The sequence below is a fragment of the Pristiophorus japonicus genome, chromosome 1, assembly GCF_044704955.1.
Source record: "Pristiophorus japonicus isolate sPriJap1 chromosome 1, sPriJap1.hap1, whole genome shotgun sequence".
Taxonomy (NCBI): Eukaryota; Metazoa; Chordata; class Chondrichthyes; family Pristiophoridae; genus Pristiophorus; species Pristiophorus japonicus.
In genome coordinates, this window is record NC_091977.1 from 385848830 (window position 1) to 385867012 (window position 18183).

Sequence of the window (18183 nt, forward strand, 5' to 3'; positions counted from 1 at the left end):
CCCCCCTCGCCGCCGCCTCCCCCCCCTCGCCGCCGCCTCCCCCCCCTCGCCGCCGCCTCCCCCCCCTCGCCGCCGCCTCCCCCCCCTCGCCGCCGCCTCCCCCCCCTCGCCGCCGCCTCCCCCCCCTCGCCGCCGCCTCCCCCCCCTCGCCGCCGCCTCCCCCCCCTCGCCGCCGCCTCCCCCCCCTCGCCGCCGCCTCCCCCCCCTCGCCGCCGCCTCCCCCCCCTCGCCGCCGCCTCCCCCCCCTCGCCGCCGCCTCCCCCCCCTCGCCGCCGCCTCCCCCCCTCGCCGCCGCCTCCCCCCCCTCGCCGCCGCCTCCCCCCCCTCGCCGCCGCCTCCCCCCCCTCGCCGCCGCCTCCCCCCCCTCGCCGCCGCCTCCCCCCCCTCGCCGCCGCCTCCCCCCCCTCGCCGCCGCCTCCCCCCCCTCGCCGCCGCCTCCCCCCCCTCGCCGCCGCCTCCCCCCCCTCGCCGCCGCCTCCCCCCCCTCGCCGCCGCCTCCCCCCCCTCGCCGCCGCCTCCCCCCCCTCGCCGCCGCCTCCCCCCCCTCGCCGCCGCCTCCCCCCCCTCGCCGCCGCCTCCCCCCCTCGCCGCCGCCTCCCCCCCTCGCCGCCGCCTCCCCCCCCTCGCCGCCGCCTCCCCCCCCTCGCCGCCGCCTCCCCCCCCTCGCCGCCGCCTCCCCCCCCTCGCCGCCGCCTCCCCCCCCTCGCCGCCGCCTCCCCCCCCTCGCCGCCGCCTCCCCCCCCTCGCCGCCGCCTCCCCCCCCTCGCCGCCGCCTCCCCCCCCTCGCCGCCGCCTCCCCCCCCTCGCCGCCGCCTCCCCCCCCTCGCCGCCGCCTCCCCCCCCTCGCCGCCGCCTCCCCCCCCTCGCCGCCGCCTCCCCCCCCTCGCCGCCGCCTCCCCCCCCTCGCCGCCGCCTCCCCCCCCTCGCCGCCGCCTCCCCCCCCTCGCCGCCGCCTCCCCCCCCTCGCCGCCGCCTCCCCCCCCTCGCCGCCGCCTCCCCCCCCTCGCCGCCGCCTCCCCCCCCTCGCCGCCGCCTCCCCCCCCTCGCCGCCGCCTCCCCCCCCTCGCCGCCGCCTCCCCCCCCTCGCCGCCGCCTCCCCCCCCCCCTCGCCGCCGCCGCCCCCCCCCCCTCCGCCGCCTCCCCACCCTCGCCGCCTCGCCCCCCCTCGCCGCCTCCTCCCCCCCCTCGCCGCCGCCGCCTCCCCCCCCTCGCCGCCGCCGCCTCCCCCCCCTCGCCGCCGCCGCCTCCCCCCCTCGCCGCCGCCGCCTCCCCCCCCTCGCCGCCGCCGCCTCCCCCCCCTCGCCGCCGCCGCCTCCCCCCCCTCGCCGCCGCCGCCTCCCCCCCCTCGCCGCCGCCGCCTCCCCCCCCTCGCCGCCGCCGCCTCCCCCCCCTCGCCGCCGCCGCCTCCCCCCCCTCGCCGCCGCCGCCTCCCCCCCCTCGCCGCCGCCGCCTCCCCCCCCTCGCCGCCGCCGCCTCCCCCCCCTCGCCGCCGCCGCCTCCCCCCCCTCGCCGCCGCCGCCTCCCCCCCCTCGCCGCCGCCGCCTCCCCCCCCTCGCCGCCGCCGCCTCCTCCCCCTCGCCGCCGCCTCCCCCCCCTCGCCGCCGCCGCCTCCTCCCCCTCGCCGCCGCCTCCCCCCCCCTCGCCGCCGCCTCCCCCCCCCTCGCCGCCGCCTCCCCCCCCCTCGCCGCCGCCTCCCCCCCCCCTCGCCTCCGCCTCCCCCCCCTCGCCGCCGCCTCCCCCCCCCCTCGCCTCCGCCTCCCCCCCCCCTCGCCGCCGCCTCCCCCCCCCCTCGCCGCCGCCTCCTGTACTTGCTGCTATGGCTGTAACTGTGCCATATTCAGGCTTCAGCTGATAAGTCGCAAGTTACATTCGCGACGCACCATGTGCTGGGCAATGATGATCTCCGATAAGGGAAAGTCCAACCACCTCTCCTTGATAATTAATGACATTGCCATCGCTGAAAAGTCCGCATAAAGATCCTGGGGGGTCACCATTGACGAGAAACTTAACTGCACTAGCCACATAAATACTGTGACTACGAGCAGATCAGAGGGTCGGTATTCTGTGGCAAGTGACTCCCCTCCTGACTCCCCAAAGCCTTTCCACTATTTACAAAGCACAAGTCGGGAGTGTAATGGTATATTCTCCATTTGCCTGGATGAGTGTAGCTCCAACAACACTCAAGAAGCTCGATACCATCCATGAACAAGCAGCACGCTTGATTGGCACCTTTCACCACTGGCACACCGTGATTGCAGTGTGTACCATCTACAAGATGCACTGCAGCAACTTGCCAAGGAATCCTCGACAGCACCTCCCAAACCTGCGACCTCTACCACCTGGCAGGATAAGAGCAGCAGGCGCATGGGTCATCACACCTGCAAGTTCCCCTCCAAGTCACACACCACCTTAACTTGGAAATATATCTCCATCATTGCTGCGTCAAAATCCTGGAACTCCCTCCCTAACAACACTTAGGAGTACTTTCACCACACAGACTGCAGCGGTTCAACCACCTTCTGGAGGGCAGTTAGGGATGGTCAATTAATGCTGACCTTGCCAGCGACGCCGACATTCCTTGAATGAATAAAAAAAATGCTTGGTCAAGGGGTCCATACATTTGAAACTTTTAATCCCCCCGCCCATTCAAACATGCCTCCTCCCAGAATAGGCTGCCACTTTTCACTATCCTCTTCTCCCCAGATTCCTGACGGCGTGCACACACACAGTAATTTCCCCTCGCCACACCCCCATTATGAAAAAATCACCATTTATTTTTAAGCTAGGCTTCTGCATTAATTGTCAACGTTGACTGTTTCCTAGAAATGTATGTTATTAGTAGTGTTAGAGGAGTGCTCTGTTCAAGCATACCTATCCTTGAACAATGCAGAAGTGATGCGTAGCTGGAAATTGACATCTTTAAAGTTACATGGAATTACCTATATTGTTGACCCTCCTTGTCGCCACGTCACAGTCCTTTACTTTCATTTATTGCAAATATTTAATGTATAGGGGTTGTTTCCCTCTTTTCTGAGCTTAAGCATAAACATCTGAAACTTTAACATACATGTGGAGCTCTATAGAGTTTTTCAGGAGAAAACATTCATGAAAGTAAAATCGTTACTATAATGACATAACTTAAATATCGAAAAATTATTCACTGGCACACTGGGATCACAAATAAGTTTACTTTTGCCAAACCCCTTTAAGTTTCTGTGGAATGAAGTGGCTATTTCCTATTTATACAAACTGTTGTCTGCTAAAATGTAAGCTTACTGCTTTCAAAAAAATGATCCTAAGACGCACATGAATATTTAAGCTTTTGTTTCTAAATTTGGAGAACGGATATTGTCTACAAAACTTTATAAATCTATTTGTTTGGAATCCTACACCGTGATTTGGATTTTCACTAAATCACTCAAGATTAAATTGGAGTTTTAGGGTCCACTGCTTCAGATAACAGTAACAGCCGAAACAGAAATGATGGGTTGTCCATCTGTTCTTTTTGTAAAACAGAGCTCCCTTTTAGCAGCTATATTTGTTCCGAACCTCATGCTACCCATGAGCACGCCATAGGAGATCAGCTAGTAACAACTAAAATTGCTGATGAATGCCCAACTCCAGCAAGCAATTTATGATTTTCACTTTCTCTATTAGCTGGTTGAGAAGTAGGAGCAGGAAGTGGGCATGGTTTAACATGGTTTTTGTTCTGAAATGGTTTCTGAAAAAAATGTTAGAATACGCTGTTGTCTTTGTATTCCAGTACTCTCCATATGAATATGTATAATGTGTTAACTGACAGAATTCACTGAGCTAATTAGTGTAGTAGTGCAAAAGAGTTTTTAGTTTGTGCATTAGTGACCAGGTCAGCAGATTGGAAACTATCATTGGTTAGCTCAAGATACCAGTTTTCATTTTATCCCCAGTTGCCAGACCTAGGGGATTGGGATTTGGCCATGACCTTTTTGACGATATCCATGACTAGTACCACGGTCTTGATTCTCCTCAGTTTGAAGGTCTATCACTCATGTTTTTACATAAGGTTAAACCTAAATTCTGTATTTGGATTGTAAGTTATGTATTAAAGCTTCCTAACAACTAAAATAGCTGCTTAAGTGACCAAATATGAGTTTTGGAAGAAAAAAAATGTACCCCTTTACTTTCAGGTTGCAAATTCTAACACAGTTCAGGAATTGGCTGAAACAGCAGGATCGCTGATTGGGAGATTGTGTCCTGAAAGGTGCTTGCCACATGTCTTGGCTGAGTTTTAAGTTCTCAACCAATGCGCTGGATAGCTGTGTAGAAGTAAAAACCAAGTTAACTTGCATTGACCTTTCAATCCTGGAGAGGTCTGCAGCACACTTCACACAGCAGCATGCTCCCACCTCCAGTTGACGGAGGATACACAGAGCAAGAAGCCTTGTTGGAACAGCAAAAGCATGGGAAGGATAGTTACTGGTAATTGCTAACCTGCTGCTTTTTAAATTATAATGCATTTGACATCAGTAATGGTGTGTACCTTGATGATAACCTAATTTGCTGATTCCTGGGGTGGCTGGCAGTGTCTACAGTTGGAAGAGTTTTTGATTTTTTTTTTAAAAGGCAAACTTGTACTTTTTTTTAGTGTGTACAACCACTTAATGTTTTTTGTGAGAGGTCAAGATCACCTACAGTACTATAATCAAACATTTTATGTTGAAAATGATCAAGATCTTAAATGCAATATATGTTTTTAATCTTTCAGGACAGTTTGCTGAAAATGAAACGAATGAAGTAAATTTTCGTGAGATTCCATCCCATGTGCTATCAAAAGTGTGCATGTATTTTACCTACAAGGTTCGCTACACCAACAGTTCTACAGAGATTCCTGAATTTCCAATTGCACCAGAGATTGCACTGGAGCTGCTGATGGCTGCAAACTTCTTAGATTGTTAGAAAATAAAAAATGTAACTTGTAACCCAAAATAAGATGTTAAGCTTCTGTATTTAACTACTTGCACAATTAATAAGTGACTTTAAAATGGTGTTGCATATATGTCCGATAACTCGCACCAAAATCTTTTTCTTTTATCTGAGATGTATTTTTTTTCAAGTGTTAAGTAAAGATAATAGGATTTCTTTGGCTTGTATATTACATGAATAAGACATTTTCTCCAATCCCAAAATGTTCTATATTGGTGTGCTGATGGTTTCCAGCTGTTAACTTTCCTCAATTTTCAAGAAAAATGAACAATTGTTGTCCTATATATCCGTAATGTACTGTTACTGTGCTGATACAGTTCCCAGCTGAATTTCCATCCGCTACCCCTATAGAATTGACTAGTAATAAAGTGTCTTAAAAGTACTGTAGCCATATTGTATTAGTATGTAACTACATTTGCTCTGCACCACATCATGGAGCTTCTATCAAAACTGAAATTTCACATTTCTCGTAGTTTAATGATAAGTATTGGGTTTCTTTTTTCATTCCTTTATCCCTATCTGAAGTTACTAGTAACTAAATAATTCTTAAATCCAAGTTTCTTTGAAAATGTGGCAGATAACATTTTCCCCCAAAAGATGTTTTAGTTAAGAGAATGTGATTGCAGGTAAGTTTGTTTACCTTCCTGTTTCATTTTTTAAAACTTAATTTACACAACTGTTCTAAAAAGCAGAATGCAAACCTGATGGGGGGCCAGAGGGATCCCTTTGAGTATCCATCCATTACTGGTGACAGTATCTCTGCGATATTTGAAGTTTCTGTAGAGCATCTGCTTTATTTTACAGTATGTACTTAATGAACTTTTGTGTTCAGGTTGAAGGATGACAGTACTAGGGAATGGAACTAGTCTACATTTTATTCCCAGTATCTGCATCAGGCTCTCAGTTTAATTATAAATAGATACAATGAAGAGTAAAGCTCCTCCTTTGTGGCTCTTACATGAAAAAAACATTCTGTTGCACAAGTGTCAATTTTCTATTTCTTTTATAAGCTATTTTTTTGTGATTTCTCTGAGCAAGATTAGTGCCAAGCTATGAGCTCATGCCCACTAAGAATTGAGTTGAGGTTGTCCAAACTCCAACTTTTGTTGTCTCTTCCTCTTTTTTTTTTGCCCCCAACCCAATAACAGTACTGCAATTGATGCACCACTCCATTCCACTGCAGTTGATTCATGTCCACATCTGATTGTTCAAGTGTCAAGTATACACTAGGATAGTACGACAAGATTGTCGAACCAATAGGTGGATAAAACAACCTGGAGTGCTTTTATACCTGCGAGAGTAACATTGGCAAAGTTTTGGGAGCACCTCAACTGGGAATGGAGAAGGGTGGGAAAGAATAAATGTCAAATTATTTTAAAAGGCTTTCAGCAGAAGAAAAATCATCGTTTAGATTGAGATATTCAGTACTTGGGATCTACTCATTAACAGTCTACTCTGATTTAAACTAATAATCTCATGTATCCTTACCAAATACTTTGCATTGCACTATTTTTACTTTTATATTTTTATACAAAACTTGATGTTATTTAGGATAAATATAAGAATTCATATGTGGATAGACTGATGCTACTCTAGTTACAGTGGTAGCTGTCAGTGGGGAACCTGTAAATTCCCTGTCCCCTCCCACCATCCACCCGCCCAGCAAACAAACTGTGCGAAAAACATTTTTAGTAGGCAAAATGGATATTGAACCTTTCAGATCTCATGTCTGACACATTTGAATGCAGATGGCTGTGTGTTTAAAGATGAGCTGATTCAATTGAGCTCATATCTCATTGACAAATTTTATAACTGCTAATTTTAAAGTTCTAGTTCTTGCAGTGCTGTCCAATAAACTAGTTAGTCCTGTTAAAAACATGTCATAGTTTTCCCTCCATACTAAACTGGTACAACAAACTGCTGTTCCCATTTAAACACTGTTCTGCATTTGCACAATGACATAATAAATACTGGGCGTTTTAATTCAAAGAGCTGTTCTGAAAGGCTTTTTGTGTGTACATTTTTACTTTTACCAGTATAAACATTTATTAAAAGTTTTGTGTATACCACGCCCTTCCTGTGCATTACATACAACCTATACATTTCCCCCTTTGTCACAATTTTTTTTTAAACACTACTACTATTGCACATCCTTGTCACATTATGGATCACTTATTGCTAAGCTTACCACTTGTATTTATCTCTGGCTGATTCTTCCAATCTGACCTCTGGTCCTCTCAGCTTAACTGTTCTATCTCGCAGCTTTGGTGCCTGAGGTTTATGCTTTAATCATCTGATCTTTCCAAAATGTGCTATGTATTTAAAACCTTCCATCACCTGCCAGCCTTTGCCTGTAGGTTGACAGCCACCAGCTGGGAACTATAAAAAAAAACATTTGGATTGTTTACCCTATCCCATGGGGAGCAGTTCTCTTGGCTCATGGCGCCTCACCCACAAGGTACAGTGTTTTAAGATTGTTATTCGGCCATCGGTCAACCTTAACCGTGGGTTCCTGCAAAACGTTCCACTCCTGCATTTAAGTGCCGATACCAGTGTTTTGGTTTGGTATTGTTCCTGGTGTTTTAATTAAGTACAGCTGTGCCATTTTATTTTAAAGTTCAAACCCTCTGCTCCCACATGCCAGCTTTGGTGTGTTTTACTGCAGCGATGAGAGTAAATTTATAAATAGTGGCAGAGGACGCAGAGCTATTTTTGACTGCTGAATTTGTCGTGAGTAAGACAGATTTTGGACTATGGTGTATAGTTTTGGTCACCTTTCCTTAAAAAGGATATAGATATAGTGAAAATTGTTCAGAGAAGGATGGTTCCAAGCCTTGGGGGACTAACTGATGACGAAAGCTCAAACCAATTAAAAGACTAAGATATGACATGACCAGAACCTTTGAAATAATGAACAGTATTGTTAAGGTAAATAGATTGTTTAATTCAAACATTGAGTTCCAACATCTATATTTTTTAAATCTGCATATGTATACTTCCTGTCCACAAATCTTACTTCCTGCTTTCGTAATTGTTGTTTATATTAACATTGAAGTTACCTATGTAAACGTTTTATATTAGCATTTCCTTGTGTATACCATTGTAATGGTTTGCTGATGAACCAATTGAATCACTCAATTTAAAAAAAAAAAAATCATCTGCCATTTTTTTCTCCGTTCAAATTTCTAATATCCAAAGTATGATTTTAAACAATAATCACATTTTACCATATCATGGTACCTTCATTAAAATCTTCAATTGAAGGCCTCAGCCTCTCCCGAAAGCTGTGAATTGAACTTGATATTTTTGTCCATGGTGGTGATTTTGTTAGTTGAAGTCAGGTCCTGCAACTTCAGCATATGCAGTCTGCACACTTTTGCAGGATACATCTGTAGCATCTAGATAAATAAGTGATAATGCTTCCCTGTCTCCAACAAAATCTGTGAAGTAAAGCTAGAGGATAGATTTCAAAAGCTTTGTTTGAATAAAGTTAAAAGTTAAGAAATACATGTCTATGTGTAAGAAAAAATGACTGCAGTGATTAAATTAGTACTGATATGATGGATACTTTTTATAAACATCAAAGTATATTAAGCTGGGGGAAAAAAGTATTTCCTCTTCCTAATTTGAGTTTTTTTTTAAAAAGGTTACGTTTATACAGCAAAGCCTCTAATTATCACCTGTGTTTTGTTAATGGATAGGAAAATTGTATTCAAATTACTAACATTGTAAGACAGAAAGTGAAACACACAGATTGGTGGGTTGTACTCTAGTGTTCCTGCCTGTGTGTATCTTCTATTATCCCCTCCCCCACCCTATTTTACAGGGTCAGTTCTGTCAGCGCACAATACATTCATTCACATGGGATGGGGAGATGTAAACTATGCAAATGAGGGAATTACATGGACAGATTGGATGCTGGATGTAAAGGCTTTCCTGTTTAGCCCATGTATCCAGCATTTAGTGGTTGAAGGAAAGGAAATAAATTCTGACACAGCCTGTGCAAGTACACTCATCGTATGGTCAGGCCAAACTGCAGTAAACCTGCTAAGACAGAATTTGTCACTGCATCCAAATCGACGGTTGGGGGGGAGCGACTGGAAGACTAAGCCATATTATTTATCCTCAACCACATTTCAATTTTTAAAACAAATTACATTTTGAAAGCAAACAAAGGGAATAAACGGATCCTTTTCAGAATGGCAGGCAGTGACTAGTGGGGCACCGCACGTTTCAGTGCTGGGACCCCAGCTATTTACAATATAAATTAATGATTTAGACGAAGGAATTAAATGTAATAGCTCCAAGTTTGCAGATGATAGTTTGAAGCTGGGTGGCAGTGTGAGCTGTGAGGAGGAGGCTAAGAGGCTGCAGGGTGACTTGGACAAGTTAGGTGAGTGGGCAAATGCATGGCAGATGTAGTATAATGTGGATAAATGTGAGGTTATCCACTTTGGTGGCAAAAACAGAAAGGCAGATTATTATCTGAATGGTGACAGATTAGTAAAAGGGGAAGTGCAATGAGACCTGGGTGTCATGGTACATCAGTCATTGAAAGTAGGCATGCAGGTACAGCAGGCAGTTAAGAAAGCAAATGACATGTTGGCCTTCATAGCAAGAGGATTTGAGTATAGGAGCAGGGACGTCTTGCTGCAGTTGTACATGGCCTTGGTGAGACCACACCTAGAGTACTGTGTGCAGTTTTGGTCTCCTAATCTGAGGAAGGACATTCTTGCTATTGAGGGAGTGCAGCGAAGGTTCACCAGACTGATTCCCAGGATGGCAGAATTGATATATGAAGAAAGACTGGATCGATTTAGGCTTATATTCACTGGAATTTAGAAGAATGAGAGGGGATCTCATAGAAGCATATACCATTCTGACGTTCAGGTTAGATGCAGGAAGAATGTTCCCGATGTTGGGAAAGTCCAGAACCAGGGGTCACAGTCTAAGGATAAGGGGTAAGCCATACAGGACCGAGATGAGAACTTTTTCACCCAGAGAATTGTGAATTCTCTACCGCAGAAAGTTGTTGATGCCAGTTCATTGGATATATTCAAAAGGGAGTTAGATGTGGCCCTTACAGCTAAAGGAATCAAGGGGTATGGAAAGAAAGCAGGAATGGGGTACTGAAGTTGCATGATCTTATTGAAGGGTGGTGCAGGCTCGAAGGGCCGAATGGCCTGCTCCACCTATTTTCTATGTTTCTGAAGCCTGTAATCATCTCCTGTGTTTTGATGGTTAGAAGTAAAAGAAGTCAATGCTGGAAAGCTGAAATAAAACAATGCTGGCAATACACAGCAGGTCACTCAGCATCTCTGAAAAAAGATTGATATTTCAGGTGTGTGTCTTTCATCAGAACAGTCTCAGTCCTGATAAATGGTACACATCCAAAAAGTCACAAACTATCTGTTCTGTTGAGAGAGAGAGAGACATACACACACAGACTTAGGATGGCCTAGAAGTAAAATACAGAATTTAATGCTTGCTGAGATCTCTGATGAAAGTTGCAAACCAGTGCTGGTCCCACCCAGTGCTGTCAAGCCCATACTTTTCCCCTTCCTCTCCCTGCTGATAGACGTGAGGTCTTTCCAATGAGCCAACTGCCACAGCCCATCCTTGTTCCCTTCTGCCAACCCTCTGGTCCCCCCCCTACAAAAAATCTCTGCTGCCAAACTCCAGCAGTCCCACCACTTTTAAAAAGGAAGCGGATCAAAGGAATTTAACTATACTTGTTGGATTTACCTTCGAGAATGTGGAGAGGGGATAGAAAGTCCATGATTGAGGTTATCTTGCAGGAGCTATGGAAGGAACAGACTTGATGGGCCCAATGGTCTTTTCTCCATACAGTTTTAAATAAAATCACTGACATTACCATGGAGTTATTTACTGCATTGTGTTTGAAATCGCTTGCATGGTAGTAGCAAGAGTGAAAGAAGGATGACATTTGTGTAGAGAAAGTCAGAGCACTGATTCACTAACCGTTTGTTTAAACGCATGACTGCTCCAGAACCTTACAAAGTGTTGTTTCTTTTCAGTTAATTCTGTTTACTTTATGTATTGTGTGCTTTTTTGAATATTAATTTCTGGTTGCTCTGCTGTTCCATAATATTTTGCAGCTCGTAGCATGGAATGCGATGCAGCAATAAAATAGGGAATATACTAAGGATCCTCTAAAGTTGATGTTATTGCTATCATTTAACAATGCCATCTCTCCAGGTTGAGAAATCGTTTTTTTCATTTGTTTGCAGACTTCTAGTTGCTGTAAAATCCAGTGTATACAAGTCACTTACTAAGCTTGTTGGATGGAATGAAAATGAAACTAGCCATGTGGATCCCGAGGCAGTTTCATTGCAAGACCATTTCAATTTCCTTGTTTTCACTAGTAGCCTATATCAGGTTTCAATTACTCTTTTTCCTTGCTTTCCAAATTGACTTAGATTCCCACTCATCTGAAGTTCAGCTCTTTTGTAACTGTCGCACCTTGTCTTGCTCACAGTTATACATCTTCAGTCTCTGCTTATTTTATAATTTTCTGTTATAAAAAAAAATTCTTGAAGATATTTTACATTTTCTAAAGTTCCAATAACCTCATCTATCCATCCCACAAGCATGCCTTTTCTCGCGCAAGGGAGACGCTCAAATTTAAATTAAAGATGCATTCTGGGTTGCCTAGAAGTTGGTGTGAGGATAGATGTGGATACCCATGGAAGTGGAAGCCACAACATGTCAGTCTTGGCTAAATGTACAGCAGTACTCTAGTTGATATAAATGATTTTTAAGAATGAACTTGCATGATCAGCCATGATCATATTGAATGGTGGTGCAGGCTCGACGGGCCGAATGGCCTACTCCTGCACCTATTTTTTATGTTTATATGCGGTACTGTGGTTACGTTACTGGACTACTAATCCAGATGACTAAAAACAGAAAATGCTGAAACTACTCAGCAGTTCAGGCAGCATCTTGGAGAGAGGAACAGAGAGAAAGGTCTGTGACCCTTCGTTAGAACTGGAAAAAGTTAGAGATGCAACCGATTTTAACCAGGGACAGAGGCAGGGAGGAGAGGAAAGAACAAAAGGGACGGTTTGTGATGGGGTGAAAGGTAGGAGTGATTAAATGCTTCAAATAGGAATGGTAGAATCATCAACAGTTGCCATCTGAACAAATAAGGGCAGAGGTCATGGTCTGAAATTGTTGAACTCGATGTTGAGCCCAGAAGGCTGTAAAGTGCCTAATCGAAAGATAATGTGCTGTTCCCTTTCTCCCGCTTTCTGAAATCTTATTCCAACTGGAGCCTTCCCTCTGGCTTCTTACCCTCGAGATCTTTTCATTGCGATCTGCTGATGTGACATCGGCCGTCTCAATTTATCTGCTCCCCTCACTCCAACCTACCTCCCTCTGAACTTGCAGCACTTGGTTCTCTCGGATCCAACCCGAACATTGTCATTAAACCTGCTGACAAGGGTGGTGGTGCTGTTTGGCAAACCGACCTCTGCCTTGCGAAGGCTGAACTGCAACTCTCTGACACTACTGAACATCAGGACTGTCACTGACCTCATCTCATCTCTAGGGATCTTCCTTCCACGGCTGTGTCATGTAGCCTGCTTCTACCTCCTTCCTAAGATCCACAAACCGGACTTCCCTGGTCGACCCATTGTTTCAGTTCTTGCCCCACGGAACTGATTTCTTGCTATCTCAACTCTTTCTTTCTTCTCTCCTTGTCCAGTCTCTTCCCACCTACATTCGCGACTCTTCTGAAGCCCTCCGCCACTTCAACAGTTTTGTTTCCTGGCCCCAAATGTCTCCTTTTCACTGGACATCCAATCTCCCATTTCCCTACCAGGACGGTCTGAGGATGCTCTGGTTCTTCCTTGCACAGAGCTCCAACCAGGTCCCATCCACCACCACCACCCTCTGCCTGGCTGAACTTGTTTTCATTGAACAACTTCTCCTTTGACTCCTCCCTCCAAATTAAAGGTGTTGCTGTGGGCGGTCCTACTCTGGTCGTATTCCTCATATCTTTTTCCAGTACATTGATGATTGTATTGGTGCCATTTCCTGCTCTTGCCCTGAACTCGAAAATTTAATTCACTTTGCTTCCAATTTCCACACTCCCCTCATCTTCACATGGTCCATCTCGGACTCTTTCCTTCCTCAACTTCTCTGTCTACATTTCTGGGGATCGGTTATCCCGAAACATCCACTGATTCTCACAGCTACCTCGACTACACTTCCTCCCACTCCCTTCCTGTAAGGACTCTATTCTATTCTCCCAGTTTCTTCGTCTCTGCCGCTTATGTTTTGAAGATGCCACCATCCATACTAGTGCTTCCGATATGTCTTCCCTTTTTCCCCTCTACCCTTGTTGGCAGAGCCCTCGACCGTGTGCATTCCATTTCCCGCACTTATGCTCTCGCCCCTTCCCCTTCCTCCCAGAAAAAGGATAGGGTTCCCCTTGTACTCACCTTTCACCCCACCAACCTCCACATTCAACAGATCATCCTCCGACAATTCCTCCAGCGTGATGCCACCACCAAACACATCTTCCCCATCCCTTTCAGCATTCTGAAGGAGCTGCTCCCTCTGCGACACCCTGGTCCACTCCTCAAACATCCCCTACCCTTCCCACAGCACCATCCCGTACATGCATAGGAGATGCGACACCTGCCTTTTTACTTCCTTCCCACTGTCCAGGGCCCCAAACACTCCAGGTGAAACAGCGATTTACTTGTTGAACTTGCAATTTAGTATATTGAATGCTGCTCACGATGCGGTTTCCTCTACATTGAGGAGACCAAATGCAGACTGGGTGACTGCTTTGCAGACACCTCTGTTCCATCCGTAAAGGTGATTCCGAGCTTCCGGTATCCCCCTGTCACTTTAATTCCTTGTTCCACTCTGACCTCTCCGACCTCGGCCTCGGCCTTTTGCATTGTTCCAATGAAGCTCAGCGTAAGCTCAAGGAACAGAACCTCATCTTTCAATTAGGCACAGCTGTTTCTGCCTGGAACTTGACACTATAACTGGCAAGTTTAAAATTGATAATTTAAATTGCTCATAGTTAATGCTTTTGGACTGATATAAACGACTTCCCATTTTAACCGTGGATGTTTTAAGTGGTGAGATGCCCATAAAAGTGGCCATGAAGCTGTTGGAGTGTTGGTTAAAAAAAAGCAACTGGTTCACTAATGTGCTTTCGGGAAAGAAACCTGCTGTCCTCACCCAGTCTCACCTATATATGCCTCCAGTCCCACATCAACACAGTCAACTTTTAGCTACCCTCTGAAGTGGCCTAGTAAGCCACTCTCTTGTATTTAAACCGCTTAAAAACAATTAGAAATGATCAATAAATTCCAGCCTTGCCAGTGACGCCCACATCCCATAAATGAAAAAAGTAATTGATATATTCCACAGTGGAATTAAAATTAAGACATGTTCTTTTTCAGGTTTGTGAAAATTTATATGAATGTTAAAATTAAATAGCCAATAACTCTGATTCATGAAAAAAAATTGAAATTAAATTGTTCATAAATTGGAGGCAAAAATAATGAAGCTCTTTTGGTATACTTCTCATTTGTTAAGATTCATCACAGAATGCCCAGTCTTCCAATAGTAGCACCCCATTTTAGACGGAAAGATCAATCCAAAGCTGTTGTACAACTTTCAACAGTTAAATTTCAGTTAAATAAAATGTGTAATCTAAAATTTTATAACTGAACTATTTGATCATTACTTACATGAATTTATTTTTATTCGTTCATGGGATGGGAGCATCATTGGCAAGACCAGCATTTATTGCCCATCAAGAATTCCCCTTGAGAAGATGGTGGTGAGCCGCTGCAGTCTGCGTGAAGGTGGTACTCGCAGTGTTGCGAAAGGAGTTCCAGGATTTTGATCCAGCGATGATGAAGGAACGGTGATATATTTCCAAGTAAGGATGGTGTGTGACTTGGGATCTTGAAGGTGATGGTGCTCCCATGTGCTAGCTGCCCTTGTCATAGAAACATAGAAAATAGGTGCAGGAGTAGGCCATTCAGCCCTTCTAGCCTGCACCGCCATTCAATGAGTTCATGGCTGAACATGCAACTTCAGTACCCCCTTCCTGCTTTCTCGCCATACCCCTTGATCCCCCTAGCAGCAAGGACTTCATCTAACTCCCTAATATATTTAGTGAATTGGCCTCAACTACTTTCTGTGGTAGAGAATTCCACAGGTTCACCACTCTCTGGGTGAAGAAGTTTCTCCTCTTCTCGGTCCTAAATGGCTTACCCCTTATCCTTAGACTGTGACCCCTGGTTCTGGACTTCCCCAACATTGGGAACATTCTTCCTGCATCTAACCTGTCTAAACCCGTCAGAATTTTAAACGTTTCTATGAGGTCCCCTCTCATTCTTCTGAACTCCAGTGAATACAAGCCCAGTTGATCCAGTCTTTCTTGATAGGTCAGTCCCACCATCCTGGGAATCAGTCTGGTGAATCTTCGCTGCATTCCCTCAATAGCAAGAATGTCCTTCCTCAAGTTAGGAGACCAAAACTGTACACAATACTCCAGGTGTGGCCTCACCAAGGCCCTGTCCAACTGTAGCAACACCTCTCTGCCCCTGTACTCAAATCCCCTTGCTATGAAGGCCAACATGCCATTTGCTTTCTTAACCGCCTGCTGTACCTGCATACCAACCTTCAATGACTGATGTACCATGACACCCAGGTCTCGTTGCACCTCCCCTTTTCCTAATCTGTCACCATTTAGATAATAGTCTGTCTCTCTGTTTTTACCATCAAAGTGGATAACCTCACATTTATCCACATTATACTTCATCTGCCATGCATTTGCCCACTCACCTAACCTATCCAAGTCACTCTGCAGCCTCATAGCATCCTCCTCGCAGCTCACACTGCCACCCAACTTAGTGTCATCCGCAAATTTGGAGATACTACATTTAATCCCCTTGTCTAAATCATTAATGTACAATGTAAACAGCTGGGGCCCCAGCACAGAACCTTGCGGTACCCCACTAGTCACTGCCTGCCATTCTGAAAAGTACCCATTTACTCCTACTCTTTGCTTCCTGTCTGACAACCAGTTCTCAATCCATGTCAGCACACTACCCCCGATCCCATGTGCTTTAACTTTGCACATTAATCTCTTGTGTGGGACCTTGTCTCAAGCCTTCTGAAAGTCCAAATATACCACATCAACTGGTTCTCCCTTGTCCACTTTATTGCAAACATCCTCAAAAAATTCCAGAAGATTTGTCAAGCATGATTTCCCTTTCACAAATCCATGCTGATTTGGACCAATCATGTCACCTCTTTCCAAATGCGCTGCTATGACATCCTTAATAATTGATTCCATCATTTTACCCACTACTGAGGTCAGGCTGACCGGTCTATAATTCCCTGTTTTCTCTCCCTCCTTTTTTTTTAAAGTGGGGTTACATTGGCTACCCTCCACTCGATAGGAACTGATCCAGAGTCAATGGAATGTTGGAAAATGACTGTCAATGCATCCGCTATTTCCAAGGCCACCTCCTTAAGTACTCTGGGATGCAGTCCATCAGGCCCTGGGGATTTATCGGCCTTCAATCCCATCAATTTCCCCAACACAATTTCCTGACTAATAAAGATTTACCTCAGTTCCTCCTCCTTACTAGACCCTCTGACCCCTTTTATATCCGGAAGGTTGTTTGTGTCCTCCTTAGTGAATACCGAACCAAAGTACTTGTTCAATTGGTCTGCCATTTCTTTGTTCCCCGTTATGACTTCCCCTGATTCTGACTGCAGGGGACCTACGTTTGTCTTTACTAACCTTTTTCTCTTTACATATCTATAGAAACTTTTGCAATCCGCCTTAATGTTCCCTGCAAGCTTCTTCTCGTACTCCATTTTCCCTGCCCTAATCAAACCCTTTGTCCTCCTCTGCTGAGTTCTAAATTTCTCCCAGTACCCGGGTTCGCTGCTATTTCTGGCCAATTTGTATGCCACTTCCTTGGCTTTAATACTATCCCTGATTTCCCTTGATGGCCACGGTTGAGCCACCTTCCCTTTTTTATTTTTACGCCAGACAGGAATGTACAATTGTTGTAGTTCATCCATGCGGTCTCTAAATGTCTGCCATTGCCCATCCACAGTCAATCCCTTAAGTATCATTTGCCAATCTATCCTAGCCAATTCACGCCTCATACCTTCAAAGTTACCCTTCTTTAAGTTCTGGATCATGGTCTCTGAATTAACTGTTTCATTCTCCATCCTAATGCAGAATTCCACCATATTATGGTCACTCTTCCCCAAGGGGCCTCACACAATGAGATTGCTAATTAATCCCCTCTCATTACACAACACCCAGTCTAAGATGGCCTCCCCCCTAGTTGGTTCCTCGACATATTGGTCTAGAAAACCATCCCTTATGCACTCCAGGAAATCCTCCTCCACTGTATTGCTTCCAGTTTGGCTAGCCCAATCTATGTGCATATTAAAGTCACCCATTATAACTGCTGCACCTTTATTGCATGCACCCCTAATTTCCTGTTTGATGCCCTCCCCAACATCACTACTACTGTTTGGAGGTCTGGACACAACTCCCACTAACGTGTCCTTCTAGGTGGTAGAGGTCACAGGTTTGGGAGGAGCTGTCGAAGCCTTGGTGAGTTGCTGCAGTACATCTTGCAGCCATGGTGCGCTGGTGGTTGAGGGACTTGAATGGTTAAGGTGGTGGATGGGGTACCAATCAAGTGTGATGCTTTGTCCTGGATGGCGTCGAGCTTATGTTGTTGAAGCTGTACTCATCCAGGCAAGTGGAAAGTATACCATCACACTCCCAACTTGTGCCTTGCAGATGGTGGAAAGGCTTTGGAGAGTTTGGAGGTGAGACACTCGCCACAGAATACCCAGCCTCTGACCTGCTCTTGTAGCCACAGTATTTATGTGGCTGGTCCAGTTAAGTTAATGGTGATGCCTCGGATATTGGGGAATTTGGTGATGGCATTTAATGTCAAGGGATGGTGGTTAGACTCTTGTTTCACGACCATCGGTCTCAAAGCAATGAACTAAGTCACCTATTGTAATGGGGGAAACACGGCAGTCAACCTTTGCACAGCAAACTCACAAACAGCAATGTGATAATGACCAGATAATCTGTTTTTGTGATGTTGATTGAGGGATAAATATTGGCCAGGACACTGGGGACACCGCCCCTGCCCTTCTTCGAAATAGTGCCAT

At 46.3% G+C, this 18183-nt stretch overlaps 1 protein-coding gene across 2 annotated transcripts in view; it reads left to right on the plus strand.

The window, feature by feature from the left end:
* Window positions 1–10836, plus strand: part of LOC139274075 (elongin-C) — a 38907-nt gene extending 28071 nt beyond the window's left edge. For both annotated transcript variants that reach the window (XM_070891129.1, XM_070891135.1), the window contains exon 4: window positions 4745–10836. In XM_070891129.1, the coding sequence (XP_070747230.1) occupies window positions 4745–4935 (191 nt within the window). In that variant the 3' untranslated portion in view covers window positions 4936–10836. The remainder of the gene's footprint in view (window positions 1–4744) is intronic.
* The last annotated feature ends 7347 nt before the right edge of the window (window positions 10837–18183 follow it).